The 21,185-nt window shown below is 53.8% G+C and overlaps 11 protein-coding genes across 11 annotated transcripts; 4 read left to right on the top strand and 7 right to left on the bottom strand.

Moving 5' to 3' along the window:
• Positions 1-196: 196 nt before the first annotated feature.
• Positions 197-1,303, top strand: EI97DRAFT_13979 (uncharacterized protein). The gene has a single exon (XM_033793193.1). The coding sequence runs from the start codon at positions 279-281 to the stop codon at positions 1,095-1,097; it is 819 nt and encodes a 272-aa protein (XP_033658464.1). The 5' UTR covers positions 197-278; the 3' UTR covers positions 1,098-1,303.
• On the bottom strand, positions 1,299-2,189 carry EI97DRAFT_463349 (uncharacterized protein; the record flags this gene model as incomplete). Its single annotated transcript, XM_033801348.1, has 2 exons — positions 1,562-2,189; positions 1,299-1,508 (listed from the first exon to the last, which is right to left on the bottom strand). Coding segments are annotated over exons 1-2 (510 nt in total), but the record flags the coding sequence as incomplete, so codon positions are not given.
• Positions 2,190-2,460: 271 nt separating this feature from the next.
• Positions 2,461-3,411, bottom strand: EI97DRAFT_409270 (uncharacterized protein). Its single transcript, XM_033796664.1, has 2 exons — positions 3,221-3,411; positions 2,461-3,162 (listed from the first exon to the last, which is right to left on the bottom strand). The coding sequence occupies exons 1-2, from the start codon at positions 3,316-3,318 to the stop codon at positions 2,835-2,837; spliced, it is 426 nt and encodes a 141-aa protein (XP_033658462.1). The 5' UTR covers positions 3,319-3,411; the 3' UTR covers positions 2,461-2,834.
• A 177-nt stretch (positions 3,412-3,588) lies between these two features.
• EI97DRAFT_368477 (uncharacterized protein) lies at positions 3,589-4,185 on the top strand (the record flags this gene model as incomplete). Its single annotated transcript, XM_033795138.1, has 2 exons — positions 3,589-3,969; positions 4,054-4,185. The coding sequence occupies 2 exons, from the start codon at positions 3,589-3,591 to the stop codon at positions 4,183-4,185; spliced, it is 513 nt and encodes a 170-aa protein (XP_033658461.1).
• Positions 4,169-5,999, bottom strand: EI97DRAFT_491007 (CaaX prenyl protease). The gene is made up of 4 exons (XM_033802249.1): positions 5,949-5,999; positions 5,718-5,900; positions 4,721-5,666; positions 4,169-4,668 (listed from the first exon to the last, which is right to left on the bottom strand). The coding sequence occupies exons 1-4, from the start codon at positions 5,967-5,969 to the stop codon at positions 4,433-4,435; spliced, it is 1,386 nt and encodes a 461-aa protein (XP_033658460.1). The 5' UTR covers positions 5,970-5,999; the 3' UTR covers positions 4,169-4,432.
• Positions 6,000-6,844: 845 nt separating this feature from the next.
• Positions 6,845-8,490, top strand: EI97DRAFT_367481 (mevalonate kinase; the record flags this gene model as incomplete). Its single annotated transcript, XM_033795097.1, has 2 exons — positions 6,845-6,928; positions 7,027-8,490. The coding sequence occupies 2 exons, from the start codon at positions 6,845-6,847 to the stop codon at positions 8,488-8,490; spliced, it is 1,548 nt and encodes a 515-aa protein (XP_033658459.1).
• A 521-nt stretch (positions 8,491-9,011) lies between these two features.
• EI97DRAFT_389096 (uncharacterized protein) lies at positions 9,012-10,638 on the bottom strand. Its single transcript, XM_033796198.1, has 3 exons — positions 10,537-10,638; positions 9,344-10,433; positions 9,012-9,289 (listed from the first exon to the last, which is right to left on the bottom strand). The coding sequence occupies exons 1-3, from the start codon at positions 10,557-10,559 to the stop codon at positions 9,263-9,265; spliced, it is 1,140 nt and encodes a 379-aa protein (XP_033658458.1). The 5' UTR covers positions 10,560-10,638; the 3' UTR covers positions 9,012-9,262.
• A 224-nt stretch (positions 10,639-10,862) lies between these two features.
• On the top strand, positions 10,863-12,088 carry EI97DRAFT_463345 (uncharacterized protein; the record flags this gene model as incomplete). Its single annotated transcript, XM_033801347.1, has 3 exons — positions 10,863-11,114; positions 11,347-11,459; positions 11,636-12,088. 3 exons carry the CDS (start codon positions 10,863-10,865, stop codon positions 11,799-11,801), a joined length of 531 nt encoding a protein of 176 aa, XP_033658457.1. The 3' UTR covers positions 11,802-12,088.
• A 317-nt stretch (positions 12,089-12,405) lies between these two features.
• On the bottom strand, positions 12,406-15,177 carry EI97DRAFT_366554 (uncharacterized protein; the record flags this gene model as incomplete). The annotated part of the gene is made up of 2 exons (XM_033795037.1): positions 12,406-14,625; positions 14,680-15,177. The coding sequence occupies 2 exons, from the start codon at positions 15,175-15,177 to the stop codon at positions 12,406-12,408; spliced, it is 2,718 nt and encodes a 905-aa protein (XP_033658456.1).
• Positions 15,178-17,189: 2,012 nt separating this feature from the next.
• EI97DRAFT_13554 (HSP20-like chaperone) lies at positions 17,190-18,688 on the bottom strand. The gene is made up of 3 exons (XM_033793160.1): positions 18,681-18,688; positions 18,415-18,623; positions 17,190-18,239 (listed from the first exon to the last, which is right to left on the bottom strand). The coding sequence occupies exon 3, from the start codon at positions 18,210-18,212 to the stop codon at positions 17,508-17,510; it is 705 nt and encodes a 234-aa protein (XP_033658455.1). The 5' UTR covers positions 18,213-18,239; positions 18,415-18,623; positions 18,681-18,688; the 3' UTR covers positions 17,190-17,507.
• EI97DRAFT_13395 (uncharacterized protein) lies at positions 18,544-19,770 on the bottom strand. Its single transcript, XM_033793141.1, has 4 exons — positions 19,227-19,770; positions 19,125-19,156; positions 18,681-19,053; positions 18,544-18,623 (listed from the first exon to the last, which is right to left on the bottom strand). Exons 1-3 carry the CDS (start codon positions 19,305-19,307, stop codon positions 18,927-18,929), a joined length of 240 nt encoding a protein of 79 aa, XP_033658454.1. The 5' UTR covers positions 19,308-19,770; the 3' UTR covers positions 18,544-18,623; positions 18,681-18,926.
• Between the last annotated feature and the right edge of the window lie 1,415 nt (positions 19,771-21,185).

Raw genomic sequence — 21,185 nt, 5'->3', positions numbered from 1 at the left:
AAGACAATTTGCCATTTGAGCTAATGTGGTCACCATCCGTTTTGCGAAGTGTTTTCAACTATGTCCTATTAGGACTCAAAGTTGGTGAGTTGGTTTATGATGACTTAAGGTAGAGGGCAACCTCTCTTTCTAGCAACGAAGCAAATTCCTTGAAGACGGCAACACTTCCCTTCTCCAACTCCCCGCACGTTCCCTCGCGTAACCTTTCCCTTTCTCCTGACCACCACAACTCTTCCCTGCCCGAACACCCACCCTTTCATGCGCTGCAACGATAGAACATGTCGAACAAAAGGGGGCGATCGCCCTCCCTTCCCCCTGCAGAAGACATCTTCCGCTCCAGCACTATTGAGGAGCAGAAGTCCATTTTCACAGCCGCCTTCTCCGCCACCCTATCCGCAACAGCACTTCAACGCCTGCCGGAGTTCAAATCAGCAACGCACCGCATAGCAGCATGGAGGAAGCCGTCTCGGCAGAAGAGCTTGATGCCGGAATCCAAGGTCCTCTATGATGTTGGTTTCGACGATGATGGGGAGAAGTGGGCTGGCACAAGGCTGAAGCACGTGCTCGAAGACACGAACGTTGCGGGTGCTGTTGTAGTGGCGCGATGGTATGGAGGCCAGAATATTGGGCCAATTCGATTCACGCACATAGAAAGTGTGGCGAAGGAGGCGATCTGGAATTTCAAAGTTGCAGATGCGGAGGCTAAGAAGGAGCTAGAGGCGAAAAAGCAGAAGATGGATGAAGAGGCAGCTCGCAAAGAACTGGAAGAGAATCTCCGGGAACGGGATTTGAATATTTTTGTGTTGAGGGGCCTGCTAGCGGAAAAGAATGCGAAGTTGAATGGGGGAGAGAGGGTCCCGCCGACACCACAGAAGGCGCCGCCGGATTATGGGAAGATGAGTCTGGAGGCGTTGAAGAGGGTGGATAAGGCAAGGGACGCGACGATAGCGTTTATTTTGAAGGAGATTGACAAAGTCGATGAACAGTTGAAGATGGTGGAGGCGCTTGATGAGGTGGACGAAGCGGATTGGAAAGATCTGGAAGAGAAAAGCGCAGCTGGTGATGCACCTCCCAAAGAAGATGAGAAGAACACGTGAACTTTCGACGAACGGTTTCTGGGCAAGATTGCGCCTTCGAACTGCCTTGATTCACCTGGACAGGACCCTGCTACAGCAGCTGATCAACCATGACGTACAGTCAAAGGCGGAACATTCCTTTCACGGTGGGCTAACACAAGCACTCGAGGAAGACCGTTGGTTGGCTTTAGATCAATGTATCCAGGACGAGCCACTCCGTCGCCAGAGTCGACTCTGGTCCGTCACAGGACGACGAATCACTCTCCGGCAGGGTTCCTCAAGCAGACACCGTCTACCCAGAGGCCTCAATAGCCTCCACAACCTTCTTTGACGCCTCCTGACCTCCGCTCCCACATCCACTCCCTCTCCTGGCCTCTCCTGAAACATCATCGCCGACATCCCAGTCGTATCCGTGATCAGCGTATGCAGCATCTACTTCCGTCAGTTTCCTCCCTCCTAAACACTCCCGGGGGATTGTCACTTACCACACACCTACCCACAGCATCATTCTCCAACTCCCTCCTCTGCCGTGCGGTCATGCTTCCCACCTCTACAGGCGGAACCACGCCCCTCGTCGCAGGCGTATCCGGTGCCGCCGTGCCTTCGATTAGGGCTTTGAACATGGCTTCGGAGCGTTGCGCGAAGTCCCAGATGAAGTAGATTTTGCCTCTGCGGGCGGAGTGCTGGGAGGCGAAGGATGGGTGCGATTCGAGAGATCTGATGAGCGTGTGGTTCGCCGTGCGGATTGCGGGGAGGCGTTCTCTTGGGACGGTGGCTGGTGGCATTATGTCGATGGGCGGGGAATATGAGGGGTTGGAGGAAGATTGTTGAGTGTAGGTAAGACGTTTTGAGGTTTAGAAAAGTCCGGATGCAATTCGAGGATCGTAGAGCAAAAGCCAAGAGTGAGGGAAGTAGAGGAGAAGATAGATGGCTGGCGACTCACCCTTTTATAAGATTCCGAGTCGTGCCCCTGCTCCACCATCCCCTCTTGATTGCTCAGAAGGCGTAACAATGAGGACTCCGAATTTCCCCTTCAAACACTATTATTAGGCCTTTTTTTAGCAATTAACGGAAGCCTCTGGAAAATCATATTGTTTTCCTAGAGGCTCTCAGTTGTTTCATATTGCTTTTTGCTGCGCCGCGTCGGGATGGGAATGACGCGCTCCAGGGCTATGACGCGGAATCACGTGCCTCTTCCACATCAATGATTGCTCAGGTGGGAATAAGATGCGCGAGCATCGGTGCTTTGGTTGGAGGAATCTCTATCTAAGCTCCCTCAAAATATGACTTGAGGTTCGAATTATGTGCGTGTGGTAACCAGAGAACAATCAGGCACGGATGTCTGAGGTCAAGCACTAACTTGCCCACTTACACAGTACTGATGACCCAACCTGTCAGTATCAAGAAAATGTGCCCCAAAATGGACATCCGCTTGACACCGGGACAGTAAAGATATTCGACACGGAGTAGGCAAAAATGCTCATCTTGATTCCGTGATACAGATGCATATTCGGTTCGCTGTACAGTAAAGTTACAAGTTCCTCTTGACATACCCATCAATGCGCGTGCTGAACATATGCGATTCATCTGTGCATAATCCAGCTTTGGCACGGATTGCCTCTTCTCTTCTGCTTTCTTTCCCTCATCTAACTTGTTTCCAAGTAGATTCCATTCAACCTCTTTCCTCATCCTCTGCCCACCTCCCCGTTATCCACCCTCCCCTCCCTTCCTTCGCGCTTAAAGCCCATCCTCCACCCCTTAATGACTCAAATTCCACCTCCCCTTCTTAATCCTCCTCATCAACAACTTCCTCCCCTTCTTCGTCCTCAACCTCGACAGAAACCCATGCCGCCTCTTCCTGACAAAGTGACTCGGATTATACGTATCTCTAGGCCCCGCCCTAATCTGCATGCTCCCCAATGCCGGATGCTGAGAGATTTTACCTGCAAGGTCGAGAGCGGATTCGGATGTGGTGGCTGTAGCAGGAAGGGAGGAGCCGGAGCCGGGGAGGTGGAAAGATGGTACGGGTGAGGATGAGGTGGGAAGAAGTGGGCGACGGGGAGTGAGAAGTGTGAGGGTACGGGTTCTATTTGGGAAGAGGTTAGGTTGGTGTACCAAGGCATCTGTAGGGGCTTTAAACGTACTGCTGCGGTGTTGACCAGCGCGATGGTGGGACTCTGAATAGTGTAGTTGGGCGTCGCGCGGGCGCCCCAAGGGCTCGCGCACAGCGAAACGCGCTCATTGTGTCTTTAGCAGCCCAATTGACCCTCTCCTAACTCCAGACGCGCCGTACGATGGTGAGCCGTAGCGAGCGTTGTCGTATGTCGGACTCAAGTGCCTAGCCCAGTGTTGCGATCTATCGCATGGTCGGCAGAAAACAGGCGCCTGGCCCGTGCGCAAAAAGTTCACCGACCTCGTCTCGAGCAAGTATTCCCCAACAACTATCTGATCCCGCAGCGCCTCACGAGCTCACCCTCTCCGCCGCCTCCAACAGACGAATAATCCCGCAAAAATGCATCCCGAAGCGCTTCCCCCGTACCGCCACATATCCAATAAACCTATCTCCCTCTCCGCCGCATCCGCTCTGCTAGACACATATATCACCAACAGCGAAACGCACCCGCATCTGCACCCGGACGCGCTCATTACCCCCAGTGGCGTGACATTCAGTTCCCATGGCGGTCCCTTGGGCGGCGTTATCATGCACAACCTGCGCCGCGTAGCTGCAGGTCTGCGTGGAGAGTACCTTGAGCCAGAAGCAACACCAGAGCCCGAAGAGCAGGGCGTAGCTTTTGAGAGCAAGAAGAAGCAAGGAAACAAGCAGGGCCCCAATGATGCAAGCGGCACGGAAGAAGGCTGGCAGGATCTGTCTGAATATGAGCGAGAAGAGGGTGTCATGGAAGTGGGTGAACTGGGAGAGAGGGACAACTTCGTCAAGTCGGGAGGGCAAGCACCCGATGTGGTGGCTACTGGCGAGGAAGATGCGGAGGTCGGCGAAAAACGGAAGGCGAAGGAGGATAAAGAGGCGAGGAAGAAGGCGAAGAAGGCTAGGGACAAGGAGTTCAAGAAGCAAAAGGAGATGCGGAAGAAAGAAAAGAAGGAAGAGTAGGGTTGGATTGCTTTGCTTCGCTTCCAGTTCTGAATCTGCCGCAGAAAGCCGCGACGGGCTGACCTGGCCTTTAGAGGCTTTGAGATCCATCACAACGACCTTCCGCACGCTCTCTTGCACCCTTCCTTGCACCCAGGTCTCCGGATTCCTGGCAGGGTCTACATATACCTCTTTGGCCGCACCGGTTCCGGCTACTACAATCCCTCCATCTGGTTTCTACAATACACAAGACGCTTACTTCCGCCGCTTACAACTCCCTATCTGCGGCCTTCAAAGGCTTCTGTTCGTCCACCGACTTGTTAGCGCCGACAGACTTGTCGCTCGTCCAGCCCATAGCCTTCAGTCGCTCTGTCAAAATCGGGTGCGAATGGTGGAAGCTGGAGAACAGCCAGTCGGCGTCCATGCTCGACAAGTTCTGAATCTGAAGCTTGATGAGAGAGGAGCCTAGTTCGGCGGCATATCCAAGTTGCAGTGCAAATGCATCTGCTTAAGTTAGGAAGGGCATGCACATGTTGGGTCTAAAGGGGAAACGTACCGGCTTCAAATTCCATGCTGCGCGTCCAAATGTTCAGCAATAGCTTGACAATGGCATCCGTCGGCGATAGGATATCGTTGAAGAGAAGGAATCCGATGAGCACGGGCCTCTCGTTGAGGAAGCCAAAGTCCGCATACAGGGATCGGTTGTGGATGAAAACCGAGAATAGCGCAAAAACATAAAATAGATGAGCCTGCCCAATGAAAAGCAACCGTGATGTGTGGTTTCGTTTCCAATGACCCAGCTCGTGCGCCAAGACAGCTTCGACCTCCTTGTCGGAGCTCTTCTCCAAGAGAGTGTCGTAGATGACAATCTTCTTCTTCCCAATCCAGGGGAGTCCGGTGAAGTAGGCATTGCTGTGTGCACTGCGCTTGCTTCCATCGATGACCTGTAGCTCGCTGAGGGGAAACTTGAGCTTCGCGGCAAGAGCCTCAACGGATTCCTTAAGCTTTCCGGGTTTCAGGGGTTCCAGCTTGTTGAACAGAGGGACGATGAAGACAGGGTATATGGTAATGCCGACGATCTGTACAACGAGCATGAAGACCCAGAGGTAGTAGAAGAAGTTGTCGCCGGTTCTTTTGATGATCGATAAGAAGGCGCCACCAATTGGCCCACCCAGAGCAATCAAGAGGGCCTGGCTCTTGAGCATATCGGTTATCCAAAGCTTGATCGTCATCTTGTTGAAGCCAAACTTCTCTTCGAGAACGAAGTTGAGGTAGTATGCGAACGGTAACCCGAGGACCAGCTCGATCAAACCGAAGAGGTACATGAACAGGAGCGACTGGGAGATGTCTCCAGAGAAGCGGGCAGGCGCATAGCGACCGAGCAAGGAGCCCGAGAAGGCCCAGACGATGGGATAGACATTGAACGAGAGGATGGCGATCTTTTGAACCTGTTGGAAAACGCTTGAAAAGAAGTTGAACCTGGCCTTTGCACGGCCGTATGCCTAGAAAATGTAAGCTGAAAGCTGAGAGGCGGGAGAGGCGGAAATGCGGACCTGGGATTTGTCGAAGGTTTCCTGATCGATTTCGCTCTCAAGGGCTTTGGGCACCTTGGTCTTCTGAAGAACGCGGTATTGGCGGAAGAGGAGCCAGTTCTCAAAAGCGAACTCGGCGAGAGAGAAGCCGATGACGAGCTTCTTCCATGGGAAGAAGGGCCGGTCGAGCCAGCGGGCCAGGCGCTATGAATGTGTTAGAAGGGGCAACCGGAATCAATGCGGCAAGCATACCTGGAGAATGGCCTGGATCATGGTGATAGGGAAAAGAATGGTGGAGTGGTAAGCCTAGCTGTTGGTATGCGTGTTGGTGGTTGAGGACAGTTCACAGCAGTAGCAGCAGCCACAGGGCTGAGCTATTTAGCACTACATGGCTGGTGTGGCCGGGGCAGCCAATCACGTCACTGGACAGCATTTCAGACGAATCGACTTACCTATTTGTGGGTATATAAAGTATACATAGTATTATACAGCAAGATCTGGGGACTATCGGAAAAGCCATTGATGTATACAATCCGTATGATCAGCTAGCACTAGGATTGCGTACGCGTGCGTGAATCTGTGAGTGAATGAATGATTTAATCGAAGGCATTCCGACACGTCACTGAAAGCAGCCTAACTTAGAACATCAGGGTGCATTTCGTCTCATCTTCAGAGGGACGAGAACCGTGCAAGTCACCTGCGAGAAAAGTGCTAACATTGAAAAGATAGACATGGGCAATGCTGAGGTTCAAACAAGCCCCGTTCTTTGTAATCGTCGCCTGGGCATTGGGCTGCCTTCTAGAAAAAAGAACCTTGCAATCCGGGACCAGGGTAACACACCCACTAGCGCCGTTCCTGCAGGCTAGACTCTTTGGGGAACCCTCGATGGGGAAATTAGCGTCGTCATGTCAAAGAGGCGCTGCACCTCCTGACGCCGCAAGCCTGCTTTTCGGCCACCCATTGACTCCAACCAACAATCCCCCGCTCGCTGTCTCCTTTCAACTCCCTACCCTCCAACGAGAATGGCAGTCAACGGCTCGGTGCGCGGAAGACAGTACGACAGACTGGACCCGCTGAGCACGTCCTTGGGTGGCCTCAAACCACGCTCCGCCCCCTCGCAAGATTTACAGACTCCAGAACTCTCGCCCATGGAAGCTATACCGTCGCCCTTGATAAGGAGGAAGCAATCCACGCCTCTGATGCCGTCCTTCATGGTGTCTGCGCCAGGCAAAGTCATTGTTTATGGTGAGCACGCGGTAGTGCATGGAAAGGCATGTTATGTTAACAGTTCCACCGTGCATCTTCCCTACCAACTAACAATGACACTCAGGCCGCCATCGCCGCCGCGATATCCCTTCGTTCGTATCTCCTCGTCTCCTTCCTTTCCAAGTCCCACCGTACAGTCACACTCCGTTTCCCAGACATCCAGCTCGAACATACCTGGAACATAGACGAGCTGCCCTGGGACACTTTCTCAGCGAAAGGCAAGAAGAAATACTACTATGACCTCGTCACCTCGCTGGACGAGGATCTGCTCGCAGCTCTTCAGCCGCACATAAGCACAGTCTCGCCCAAAGTGCCCGAGTCTGCACGCAAGATACATCATGCTTCTGCCACGTCTTTCCTGTATCTCTTCCTCTCATTGGCGTCAAGAAAAACACCTCCTTGCGTATACACACTGCGCTCCACGATCCCGATCGGTGCCGGTCTCGGAAGCAGCGCCTCCATAGCGGTATGCCTCAGCACCGCCCTCCTTCTCCAGATCCGGGCGCTCAGCGGCCCACACCAAGACCAACCCTCCAGGGAATCCGCGCTCCAAATCGAACGCATCAACCGCTGGGCCTTCGTCGGCGAATTGTGCATTCACGGCAACCCCTCCGGCGTCGACAACACCGTCTCCTCAGGCGGCAAAGCGGTCCTGTTCCAACGCACGAACTACAACGAGCCCCCGACCGTAACGCCCATATGGAACTTCCCCGAGCTCCCTCTCCTTCTCGTAAACACGCGCCAATCCCGTAGCACATCCGTCGAGGTGTCCAAGGTCAGCGCCCTCAAGACCGCGCACCCGCTCCTCACAGAAAGCATTCTCAACACCATTGGCCAAGTCACGGAATCCGCACACAGGCTCCTCACGTCCCCAGACTTCGATCCAAAGTCCCCCGCATCGCTGAAACATCTCGGCGAACTCGTGACGATCAACCATGGCTTGCTTGTCTCGTTAGGCGTCTCCCACCCCAAGCTCGAACGTATCCGCGAACTTATCGATCACACGGGCATTGGCTGGACGAAGCTCACCGGTGCTGGGGGCGGAGGCTGCGCCATTACGATTTTGAAGCCGCAACCGCCGTCGCAGGCGAACGGGAATGTTAGCAACGGGAATATTAGCAACGGCAAAGTCAACGGCGCCCCGCAATCCCCACCCTCTTCCTCCGACGAAGAAGAAGACGAAGAGGAAGATTCGGATGCGTCGGAACCAGCTAGCACCATCTCCACGCCAACCAAACTCAAACACCGCATCCTCGACACACTCGAACTCAAACTTTCCGCCGAAGGCTTCGAGAAATTCGAAACCACGCTCGCGGGCGATGGCGTGGGTGTCCTCTGGCCCGCTGTCCTGCATAATGGGAATGACGAAGAGGGTGGGGAGGAAATTGATCAGGAGAAGTTTCTTATGGCCGAGGGAAATGAGGGGATTGAGAGGTTGGTTGGGGTGCAGAGCGCCAGGTTCAAGGGGAGGGTGAAGGAGGTGAGAGAGGGGTGGAAGTTTTGGAGGCCGTGGGAGACTGAGGCGTAAGGGTCTCAAAGGTAGGTTTGTTGTCTTGAGCTTTTCTCTCTGCCTTGCCTGGGCGAGCGCGGATAATATCATAATTTCTGTCTGCGGTTCTTTGGATATCCAGGGGTTTCCCGCTTCACAGCGGTCGTGGAGGCCTTTCCCTTTTCCTTATTCGCTTCGGCCGTCTTCTTTCTCCAAGGTCAACGCTGGTCGGGTAGGACTTCGGTCCTTCGCTTAGCTCGTTGGCTTCATGGCGTGTACTTTTTACCCTTGTATTCTTTCTGTTTCATTTGGGCAAAGAAAGGGACAACAGGGCAAGCGATTCGGCGTTGTGACACTGCGTTCTTTGAAGATCTACCGACGCGAGTCTTGGGAAAGGTGGATTAGACCGAAAACGGGGTTTGATGGAAAGGGATTATTGTTTTCTTGTCCTTGGCAGTGAGCCCAAATGGCTGAAGGGTTCAGGGGCCGAAAGACGAAGAGTTAGAAGGTAGTAGGAACGTGATGTAGGATATTCGTAATGGATAATCGACATGATCATCAATGTTAGTACTTGATCGAGATCCTGTGTCACCCAATTTGAGGGCTGAGTGGTACTTGTGACGGAGTATATTGGATTCATCCATGATGTACTCTGAGCTCTGACTGCCATCTGTGAGGCATCAACCCTCGTGTGACCTCGGCAATGGGATATAGATGATGAGGAGGAGAAAAAAGAAATCGAAAGGGGAGAAGATACCCCTTGCTGGAAACGCCTCGCTATGCAAATTGAAATGAGGAAAGACTACGCCTGTCACGCAGGAGTCTTGATCATGAAGATCTGCATCAAAAGTCAACACGCGTTTATCAACAACTGTGTCGTCAATAAACATACCTCCTTCAACGCCTGCGGATCCATCGACGCCATCTTCTTCTGCCGGATATACCTCGCGCGCACCGCATGTCTCGCCCCGGAGCCAAACATACCTCCGACAGGTGTCGAGGTGCCCGTGGTAGGTGTACCTGAGGCAGTGGCAGTAGTCGTGGTCGCCGATTCCTTCTCGTCCTCTTCCTCCGAGGACGAAGATTCAGCTTCACTTTTTGACCGCTTAGCCTCCTTCGCGGCCTTCTTCAACGCCTTCTTGAGTTTCTTCTCCTCCTTACGGGCACGCTTTTCCGCTTCCCGTTTCGCCTTTTCGGAGCCGGGATCGGATGCTGTGGAGAGAGGCGTATCTGCTGATGACGACTTTTTAGAGGAAGACTTCTTCTTCTCCTTTTCTTTCCTGTCCTTCTTGGATTTGCGGTCGGACTCTGATTTTGATTTTGTTTGTTCGGCGGCTTCATCGCGCAGATTGACAGACTTCTTCTTGCGCTTTAGACTGCGCTGTTCGTCGGCCTCATCGCCGTCGTTTTCCTTCTTCGTTTTGGAGTCCTCATCTCTCTTCCGCTTCTTCGACTTCTTAGTCGAGTTCTTCTCCGCACCACTCTCCGCCTCTTCCTCCTTGATCTCGACCTTCACTTCCTCCACATCCTCTTTAACTTCAACCTTGGCCTCACTTCCCGGCGCAAACTTAACCCCCTTCTCAATCTTATCCCCCACCAAAAATCCCCCACTGATGAAATTCATATACCCATACCGTCTCGCCACCCACCCCCTCCTCTCCACCTCCTCCCTCCTCTCCTCCTCCTTCTTCACTTCCTCGACCCTCCCATTCAATCTCCCCAGTATACTCTCCAGCCCCGCAAGCCCAAAGTTCTCCGCGCGCTCGCTCCCCCTCTTCGCGCCCAAACCCAGCGTATCATCCTTTAGCAGGACGCGGATGTGCGAGGCCGAAGCGGCCGTGTAGTGCGCGGCGTGCGAAGCGTCCTTTGCGCCGAGGGTGCTGCCGGGGGTCCAGCCTTGAGAGGTTAGGATGCGGTGGCCGAAGCGGGAGGTGTTGTTCGCCCAGGTGGTGTTTTGGGGGTCGTTGGAGATGCGGTTGCGGCTGGAGATTTGGTGTTAGTTCGATATGGTTCAGTAGACATGGAGACGAGCGGGGTTTGGTATGTGAGTTTTGAGAGGGACACGGGAAGTGTGGGAGGAGATACATTTTTGGCGCTGCGAGACCCATTGTGTTTGTCCACCACCGGCGTGGGGAGTGTGCAATACGAGAGTCGAAGAGTGTGCGCGTTGACTTCTTTCGGTTGGGATTGTCCGCAGAAGGCGAAATTTTGGTGGATGGGTTGGTTACGTGCACGGACGTCGGAATCTTGGCGCGATGAGTGTGTGGGGACGGAACGCTAGCCGTATTTGTCATGATATTGCATCCGTCTGAACGTCGGAGAGATAATACTGTAAACGAAACAACCGCACTGTCAACTGATAATCCAAACTGATACTCCGTCCACTAACCGCCAAATCCACATCAGCAACCATGCCACCAACCCGTACCGCCAAAAAGCCCAAATCCTCCAAGCTCCCAACCCAGGCATCGAGCAGCAGCACCGCCCGCCGCAAGATTCACCGCGAAAACGTGCCAGACTCCGAGATCCCTCGTTCCGGCACCGAAGACATCGTCGCCTCGCAAGACGGCATTGTCGAAGACGGTAGAGACGTGTCCGGCATGGGGGGAGGTGGGGTCAGCGAGAAAGCGGTTGCAGATGTCATCGGCGATGTCATGGAAGCTGTGAGCGACGCATCCACCTACCAGAGGCTTGGAAGCCCCCATTCTGAATCGTTTGGGATATTTTCCATGAGCTGTGTGCATGACGTGCGGCGGAGATGCCTTCACATATACTAACTCCTCTACCTCTACCTTTTGACTCTTTCTAACAACACACGCTTTGGGAACTTGGACTCTACATATGCACTCATCATCCCCATCCCCAACACCGAACTAACCCTCGCTCCCCTCGCAGCAAAAAAAACGCCACTCCGCCGCCCAAGCCAGCATCCGCAAGACCTACGAGCGCTCCGTCGCCGAGACAAAAACGGCCATCACCCACCTCTTTGACAAGTACGACGAGGAAGCGTAAGTCCTCCGTCTTCCTTTCTTCCTGTATACTCCGCATACCCCTCTTCCCACCCTTTCCTTCTCCTCTCTCCCCCCCTCCCTTCCCCTCCCAACACGACTCACCACCTACCCCCCAACCTCATCCACCATCTATACTCTTCTCTCCTCTGACCCATCATCTCCCCCCGTTTTAGCAACACAGCTCACGCAGCCCAAATGGCCGAGCTCCAGCGCCTGATCGGTCAGAAGCGCGAAATCGAGGCCGCCATGCAGAAGCGTGTTGCCAACCTGCAGCGAGCGTACGTGGTGCTGGCTACGGTGGTGGGCGGGGTGTATCAGGCGAGGGTTGCGCAGTTGTGATGGGTTGGGGACCGGAAAGAAGGGGAGGAGAGGAAGGAAAGGGAAGGGAAGGGCAGAGGAAATGGGGGTAAAGTCGTGAAATAAGGGAAGGGGAGTAAGTGAGTAGGAGTGACCCACCAGGTGACGGATGGGAGCGACGAGACGAACAAAGAGGTAGCAAATGGCTAGCCAGAGAGCTACACTACGTATATGTTCAGCATCTCACGATACAAATCAAGGAAACAACGTTAAGGGGGGCGAGACAACCAAAGGCATCCCCAAATACATCTCAACGCGGCATCTGCGGCAAAAGAATCGTATTTCAAATTCACCTCCAAGATTCCCGACTCAGATCCCACTGTGTCAATGTTGGATATACATGCTCATCCCAGGTATCATATGCATGTCCTACGTCTACAAATGCCTTCTTCATCCTAATCCATTTCCACATCGCAAAACTCTGACCCCCTAGATCCGAATGCAGCAGTAAATCTTCAGATATCCCAATGGCAGCAGCGCCAAACAAGCCAAGTCAAATCTGCTCAAATATGCAAGCCATGCTCCAAAAAGATCCCCAAAAGACGACTCCATTATGCTCAACGTGCGACAACTCCACGTTTACGCTTCATCGCCGATATGCAGGTAACGCCTCTTCCTGGGAATCACGATTTCCACTATTAGATCCCTCGTGTCTCTCTCCGTGTTGCCGGCTTTCCGCTCTCGGACCTTCCCCATCACGTTGAGCGTTCGGTGCACAAGGCCTGATCGCCAAATCCCTCACTCCTTCGACTGATGGGGCTGATGGCCCTGCCGAGTCGCCAACGTCTTCATCATCGTCGGGCGGCGCACTCGTCTCCAACTGCAACCGCCTCCTCTGAAGCTCTTGTTTATCATCGGTCGGGCGCGAGTATACGTGCGGCCCAACAGAAGACTCAGATGGGAAGTATTCTGGTGCTGACGACGAGGGGTTTGGCGGCTGGGAGGTCAGTATAGGATGATTTGCTTCCTGAGAAGGGAGAGGAGTTGGCATGTCTGCACCAACACCTTCCTCTGCTACACGCGGAGGATATGGCAGATGCGGCGTCGTCGCCACGGGTGTAACCGTGGCCAGAGAACAGGCGCCTGTATTCCTCGTACTCACTCCCTCCTCACCCGTTCCCCTCCTGCGCATCGACGATGACACTCCTCCCCTAGGAAACGGCGGAAGTCTACCCGACGCATTCGCATTATCATCACCATCCTCTGGTAAAACCGGTGCGGACGGCAGTAATACCGCAGGTCTTGGATGTTCATGTAGATGTGGATGTGAAGAGCTCTCCGCTGGAGCGGACGGACCTGCTAGATCTGGGGGTTGGGAGGGAAGAAGACGCGCTTCTGCTCGGCGGATGCGTTCTTTTTCTGAGAGACCTTCTTCATCTGCGGCGGCGGCGGGGGCGGCAACCGGAGGTAACGGAGGAGGAGGGTGGTGTCCGTTTTGTGGACCATAGTATGCGGGGGTGGAGTCATGGTAAGTGAGGCCCGAGTACGTTGCGCCGTAGCCATAATCACCGTAGGACTCGTCTCCATATCCACACTGGTAATCCGGATAACCGTAGGGGTCTTCCTGAGTCTGGAGTGATACATCATGCACGGCCGCCTGGTCATTGACATCCCCTTCTATATTGGCGTCTGATTCTTGCGGAGCGTTGTTCGTAGTAGCAGGCTGTTTTCTTCTCCCGTTCCGCTCACTATCTTTCGTTCCAATGACAACTTCAAAGACACTGTGTATCACCCCCTTTTCGCGCCTCAGCCCCTCCGTATCGACGAACGTGCCCCCCCATGTGGAAAACATGCTTCCGGTGCCGTCTTCGCTGGCGGTGCCAAGGCCAGCTGCGGACGGGACATTGACGAGACCTGCGTTGGGGAGAAGCCGGTCTAGACGGGTGAGTTTACCCTGAATGTCTACGACAACTTCGACAAAGTACTTGAAGCTGATCATTGCGCCGGGAACGTTTGATATGGTAGGGAAGGCCTCTTCGGGAACGCGAACTGCGCATTTGATTTCTGCGGTAAGGGTCCTGGGATCTACAAAGAGTGGCGCAAAAGACTGGGATAGGTCTTTCCGGAAGAGATGGCTTGAGCCGGCTGAAGATAGCGACAGGCCTCCTAGCCCTGTCCTCGATTTGGGATAGTAGTCCTCCGATTTCAACTTATCGCCTTTGCTGTTCGGTAGAACGGGGAGAGCGGGATGCATATCCACCCTAGCTTGTCTGTAGAGTGTGACAATTATACCTCTTAAACTCCGCACATGTTTCGTATGTTGCACCAAGATCTTGATCGGTATCTGATCGCCTCGCAGGAACCCGCCTTTCCCGACCTTAATGGCAGCCGTAATTGTTCTATCCTTAGATGCAAGCCTATCCACCTCCGCAGCACTACCCCCAACCGTAGTGTTGATGGATCTTATGCCGTAATCCGTTCCCGACGCATTCCCACTGCTCATCTGGCTTTCGAAGCTGGTATCGCTGGGCGCCGGACTCCGCGGCGCTTTGACTTGTTCAGTTCCGAGGGTGAACTCCGAGGCCCTGGCTGTCCGTGAGGAGTCCCCAGCTTCGCTTTTCGTACCTGGCTGAGTCGACGCCGAGCTGCGTGTCCGCACTATAGTCCTTTTTCGAGCTGCGCTCTTCGCCCGTGCTCTTTTCGATATCGGTTCAAGACTTATAACTTGTGGCTTCGGTTCTGGTGTGGATGCTATGTCGACGGTTTCCTGCAGATAGACTTTCGTATCGCAAGATGCGGTCGGGGACATCGTCGTGGGCCGTGTCAGCGTCGCCGTCAACATGTAAGAGATCGTGCCGCGCTCAAACTGTCATCCCCCCATTAGCGAAAGCCCTCCCAGGACCAGATAAAGGATACCTACATCGATACTACTCGGCAGCCCCTTGCACGGGAACTCCAACTCAAAATTAAAGTGATAGACCCCTTCTGCCAATCTCCCCTCCCCGCACAACACCACCTCATCTTCGAACAACGATGCAAAGCCGTTCCCGAAATAACCTCCCCCTTTCCTTCCCTTGCCCGACCCTATCGTTGAGCTATACGCTCGGTAGGCGTCCCCAGGCGCATTGGGATTCTTGAATACCTGCGCATACCCGTGCAAACTAATCACCAAATGCGTGATCCTCAGAGGTTTGACAACCTTGAGAATCACACTTCCGCTGATGACATCGCCGGGCGCATACTGTCGATGGGGATCGTCGGGGAGGATATAGAAGTCAGCAAAATGGCGCGTTTTGCTTTGGAGGGGCGATCTGAGGCGCGCGAGGAGAGAGCGACCAGAGGAGGCGAGGGAGAGCGGCGAGGAAGCCGAGGGCGAAGAGACCACGGTGGAGGGGGTGCGGGTGGAACTGGACGTCATGCTCCTTGTATCGCGGGCATTATGCGGCTAGCCGCGCCCTGGGTGGAGGTCGACGTGGCCGTGGGTTGCACACGCGGGTATGTAGTGGGAAGCTTGCGCTCGCTTCGATTCGCTGCCTGCGTCGTGACGCGCGAATGGTTGTGCTGGCGTAGAACAGAGGAGAGTCGTTGTTGTCCGGCGAGCGGATAGGGACCGTTTCCTTGATCTGGAGGCTCTAAAGAAAAATGGAGCGAAGCGACAGGTACGGGAATTGCTGGATCGATTGACGTTAAGCGCGAAGCGGAGGAATGTGTATGGTCTCCGAAGGTTATTTCACTCGGTCGTCAGGCGGGATCGGACGCTTGAGTGTTGGGGTGCTGCGATCGGACGACGGGTACTAAAGGGGACGCGTTGCCTAACAGCAATAATGGAGTAACTCGGTGTGGAGAAAAAGGATGGCCGGACGTGAGGAAGGTCTGAAATGTCAGAAACTCGGTCAGCATGCATAGTGGACGGAGTGGTGAGCCGCCTGTGGCAACTGGGGGTTGTTCCCGGATGATTCCACGCGGGAGCGGAATCGATAAATAGCGCGGGATGCCCACCGTGGGCTATGCAAGCCTGCACCGAGGGCTGTCATCTCTTCAAGGCTTTGGCATAACGGGCAACCTGCGGCCGCAGAGGATATCCTGTTGCGGGCATGGAGGGAATCTGTACGGAGAGTAGGTAAGGAACGTGCGGACTCACTGACACGACTTGTTGTCGTCGGACGACGGTTGCCCAGCGATGATCCTCAGTTTCTTGGCCGCCCCGCCAAGGACTCGGTGCAGCGAGAGAGGTCTCAAAGCTTCGAGGTGGAGAGATGGAGGGGACAAAGACGTTGTGCAACGTGGGCGCGAGTTCTGATAGCTTACAAGTACGTTGTCGTGTGGGTTGTGTTGGGGTTGGAGGAAAAGAAGGCAGGCTGCAAAAGTGACCAGACTGTCAGAAGGGAGAAAGCCAGTTGTGTTTACGGAGTACCTACCACAGGATGCCACAGCGGGTCTCATCAGCAAGAAAACCTTGGAAAGTTTATTCGGACGTTGAGGCAGGATCCGCGAGAACAAACTCTAGGCCAGCTTTCCAGGGGTCATTTCAATGATACGTATGATACTTCCCCTCCCTGCTCTCGCCAACGTGCACCGACATCGTCTATTGACGGACAATCCGTACCTACAACTACTCCGTACCGCATAAATATAACATATCCACAACCACTGCTGACTTAGGTTCGTCCGGGAAACACCAATAGGCCGCCCAATGCTGTGCACCCTTCCCACGCAGCTGGAGGCGTCTTCCAGCTGGTCTCGGCACCGCGCTCCAATAGGCCTTAAGCTTATTAAATCCGCGCCGTCCTTCTATTCTTGGCTCTGAGCGAAGCTTTCGGCTTGACAAGGCTTGATGTTGCTTCCCACCCCCTCAACGGGCTGCGCCCCGCGCGCGTGCAAATGCTTATGATACGCTGTTGCACGTTGCACCAATTGTTGTGGCTGCATAATGGGAGCGAGTTGGGTCGTGTGACGTTGAATATGCAATTGTAGAATGACTTGGGAGAGTCAGGGAACGGGGAGTGGCCGGGTCGAGACTTGGAGTCTTTTGTTTCTGCTGAGGCTGTCGTGCTCGAAGCTAAAATCCTGGAGGAACAAGCCTGACTTGGGAGAAGATACCTCGCGCACAATGGTGGCTTCCTCTCGGAGGCTCACCTGGACACGGAGCCTGGAGATATCACGGTGTCAACTTAACACAGACGACCTTCCACGACTGAAATATCAAAGCGGGTTAGGCAACAGATGCGCAGTGTTCACAGGAGCACAGAGCAATTGCAGGGATCGGCAATAGGGTCACACCAAATGATATGAACATCCCCTTCCTTCATGAGCTACTGTGTATATCGTGGAGGCACCGAGAACAGAAGCAAGCCCATACAAGGGGACATCCCTCCAAGTCAAATCGTACTCATCCAAGGCACCTTCATTCAAATCATCACAAGCGAGGAATCAGAATATGAAATTAGAAAAGTCCTTTATTGAACTATCACACAGAAACCTGCTTCATAATCTCCAATCACTCACTCCCCAACCATAAAAGGTACAGAGAAGAGAAGGAAAGGTAGAGTAGAGAGGAAGAGCAGTCGTCGAAGACGAAAGATGCAATCACTTATCCATGGTCCGAAAACCCGTCCATCCGGTACACTAATGCAATTACTCCCTCATTCGCATCCATTTTCCTCTCAATCCATCGCCATCGCTGAACTCGCAAAGGTTGCAAAGTCGTGACGTCGTAAAGTCGTAACCCATGAAGGCACCCGAAGTCCCTTACGACTCGATCTGGATGCGCCTAGGCTGAGGAGCCCTGGACTTGGGGACGATGATGCTGAGAATGCCGTTCTTGAGGCTGGCCTTGACATTGTCCTGATCAACAGCCGCAGGGAAAGCGAACGAGCGATGGAACTCTCCAACCGAGCGCTCGCTGACCCAGTACTTGGTCTCGGGCTCTCCCCTCTTGGCGACCTCCTTCGTTCCCGTCTTCGCAACCTGAGTTTGCTCGGCACCCTCTTCCTCGACACTAGGCTGACGTTCCTTCTTCTTGCCCTCCTCCTCGATGAAGCCCTGAGGACGTTGTCCGCGCTCCTTGACCTCTTCGTGACGGCCGTGGATGGTCAGGGTGTTCTGGTCCGTCCACTCAATGTTGATGTCCTTTTGCTCGACGCCGGGGAATTCGCCGTGAAGTTCGTAGGCATCCCTGGTCTCCTTGACGTCGAACTTGGGGCTGAAGGAGCGGAGACGGTTGTCGAAGCTCTGGAGTTGACGCTCGTAGTCGTCGAAGAGGCGGAAGAGGGGGGAGATTTCCTGAGTGAAGCGGGGGAACAGAGACATTGTTGCTGGTGAGAGGTGGAAGTGTCGACGAGTTGATGGAGTAGTAGTGGTGATGCTTGGCTTAGTGAGGCTGATCGTCGAAGGCTTGGTGATGCGGTGGAGGTGTTGCGGAAGTCGTCGAATGTTTGTGCGAACTGATTGCATGAAACTTGTGGATGTTTTGATCTGATTCTGGAGAGGGGAATTGGGAGGTGAGTTGGGGGGCTTTATATACCCAGAGGAGCGTTTCTAGAGATTTCGGAGAGCAACCACGTTGTTGTAGAATAGGATAGCACGATGGGTCGAGTAGCTCCTAGAAGCTACGGCTTGGTGGCGTGAAGGGAGGAGCGAACCCTCTCGAACTTACCAGAACCGGAAACAATGACGTCAAACTAGGCGTAGCTTCCCCTTAATGCAGGGTCCTGCGGGGTTCAGAGCGGGGTTTTGGCATTGGTTCCGCACGATTGGCGACGCCTCCAGGGCTTTGTCGTGGTGTTTGCAGTGTAGGGTATATCACGTGACCGAGTAAGACGCGTATGCTCGTACCCGGTCGTACAACGAAAGCATCACCAGTATCTAGAAGATTCAGCGACTGCAGACAAGAAGCATCGTGCTGCCCCGCTTGATACTTACTTACGCCTTCCTGACGTAGCCCCTTCCATTATCCTCCCTTTTCCTGCTGCGTTCCCCTCCTTTCCTGCTGCTTCCCTACCACCCCATGACCACTTACTTCCGCGGAGGAACCCGACGATGGGGGAAGCATCAAATCGTCGTCTCCCATCGTGTGGATAGCTCTTGCTCTACAGGGTACTGTGTGCCCCAACTCCTCTTCCTCCTCTTCGTCATATCCGGGTGCATTCTGACCGTACAGCAAACCCCTCACCGATGAATATCCCTAATCTCCGGATCCCGATACCTATCCAATTTCCGCCTCCCACTCCTAAGCAGATACTCTATCGTTGCGAAATCTTTCTTGTTGACGCTAAGATGTTTGCGGAACTCATCCCTGAAGGAGCATGTCAGCCAACCTTAACGAATCCACACCGTTGTTTGTTGTTCATGAAGTGATCAATGTACCTCGCGAAATCCCGAAAATGGGACTGGCTGTTCTAGATTGGGTAGTCAATACATCTTGCTTGCAGTTTGCTTCTCGCACGTCGTATTCGGGTGTAAACGTACAACTGGCTTCTCCCTCACAGCCCTCAAACATTCTCTATACAGCGCCAGAACATCTCTTTGCAACCCGGAGAGACGCGCCATTCCCGTCTTCCGTCTCAGCTGCTAAACGACTTCGTGGTGGTGGAGTCTATGATGTGCCCGATGTCAAGCTCCCTCCTCAGTAAAGGATTCTTGGGAGGATTGTCCTACACCCCATTCGATCTAGCATAGGGCTGGATTTGCCGAAGCCCGAGCCATTCCAAGCACCGAGCCCGGTTAAGGGAAACTTCTGCCGAACGCACTAAAAGGATGTTTATTCCAACCTCAGATTTATTGTACATCCTTCAGCATCAGAAGGGACATGCTGAAGTGACACAAAGCCGAAGCAACGGGAGAGCTCGAGGTCCGACGGACGGTCATTCGGCTGCAGTGAGAGCGGGGAAGCAACGCGCTTAACGGTGCATCTCTGCAGCGCCACGTTGCATCGTCCACCTTCTAATGTACATGGCAGCGAAAATTCAGGATGCAGTCGTATTCAGACACAGAACTCCAATTGTTAACCGGTAACGAATGTTCGTTCGACTAGATCATTCAGCCCTGTAGAAGCACCTGAGCTCAACGACTTGAAGACGTATGTGCCAGTGGAACCGAGAGCGACCAGCGAGCAGCACAAATGCGACGTGCAAGGAGATACGTGAGATATGGAATTCTTGAGATTACCTGCGCACAAGAAGCAATGGTCCAGCATCGCGGCGGATATAATTCCAAAAAGCCTTCCATGTCCCTACCCACAGCCTCCCAATCGTGGCCCGATCGAACGGAATCGCTGCAGAGACGAACCCGCCCAATCGTGACAGCGTAGGTGCCCAAGGACACTACGATGCCCATGAGCACGCTGCTCATGAATCTTCGCCTTCATCTGCTTCTCCACCCGCTGCTCCGATGCCCTCCATGGCCAGACGCCCATATCTCGAGTCGTATGGATAGAAGTTGGAACGAGGATGGGGAGAGTCCGGTGCTCTCCCTTCTTGGCCTTCGTCCTCGGGTACGGTCCCTTCGGAACGGTGGGACGGAGTGTGGCTGGGCGTGAAATAAGGAGTCTCTTGACGGTCAAGATCGTTGTTTCCATTATTGTCCTCGTCAGCTTCGGTGCTCACAGTCCCCTCCGTGCCACACCAAGTGCGGTAGTTTCTGGCGGACAGGTAATCTGAGCTTCCTGAGCCATGGCCTGAGAGGTGGTCAGAAGTATGGTCTAAAAAGAAGTGAAATCATTTGGGAGGGTCTGCAAACCGGCTCATTGGGATGAGCGTCTCATGATTGCGACAGCACGGCCGGAGCACGCTAAGCTTGGCTCCTGAATGCGAAGTAGTGAAAAGAATCATGCATCGGATGAAATCTGCATGTGTAGCCTCAATCCACCGTGACGATAATTGAGGGCTATAAAAGGAGAATATGTAGATACGAGACATACCGGAGCTCTGTGTTGGGCGGCTACTGACTGACCTGGCGGCCCGCATTCGACGATACAGCTCAAAGTGCGCCGGGTCCAAAAACGGAGTAGAGATCTGGTACCGTTCCAGCTCAGTGGGATCTGGCAAAGATGATGTTCTTCCGGGAGGGTTTGATGGCTTCGACGATCGGTGTGGAGACATGGCGCCAGTCACAGTAGGCGTCCGCGTTTCATTGACAAAGTCGGCTTCATCGTCCAGTTCCAAATGAGATGGATACGACTCTTGTACTTCTGAGGACCATGATCCCGACCCTCTGATATCCACCGAGTCGACTCTTGATCTACGCGTCAGTGCCTGGGACGTATTCTGTGTTTCGTCCAGTGAGCGGGACAAAAGTACTCCCCTCCAGGCCTCCAGTGAACGGTCCGTGTATGGCATTGTGTTGTACCCGCCAGTGTGTAGCGTATAAGCTGGGGGTTTGGATCGGAGGCTGCCCATTCGTTGGCACAGGGTGTCTGAAGACGGAGCG

The sequence above is a fragment of the Westerdykella ornata genome, assembly GCF_010094085.1.
Source record: "Westerdykella ornata strain CBS 379.55 unplaced genomic scaffold EI97scaffold_1, whole genome shotgun sequence".
Classification (NCBI taxonomy): Eukaryota; Fungi; Ascomycota; class Dothideomycetes; order Pleosporales; family Sporormiaceae; genus Westerdykella; species Westerdykella ornata.
This window is presented reverse-complemented; position numbering and strand designations above follow the sequence as displayed.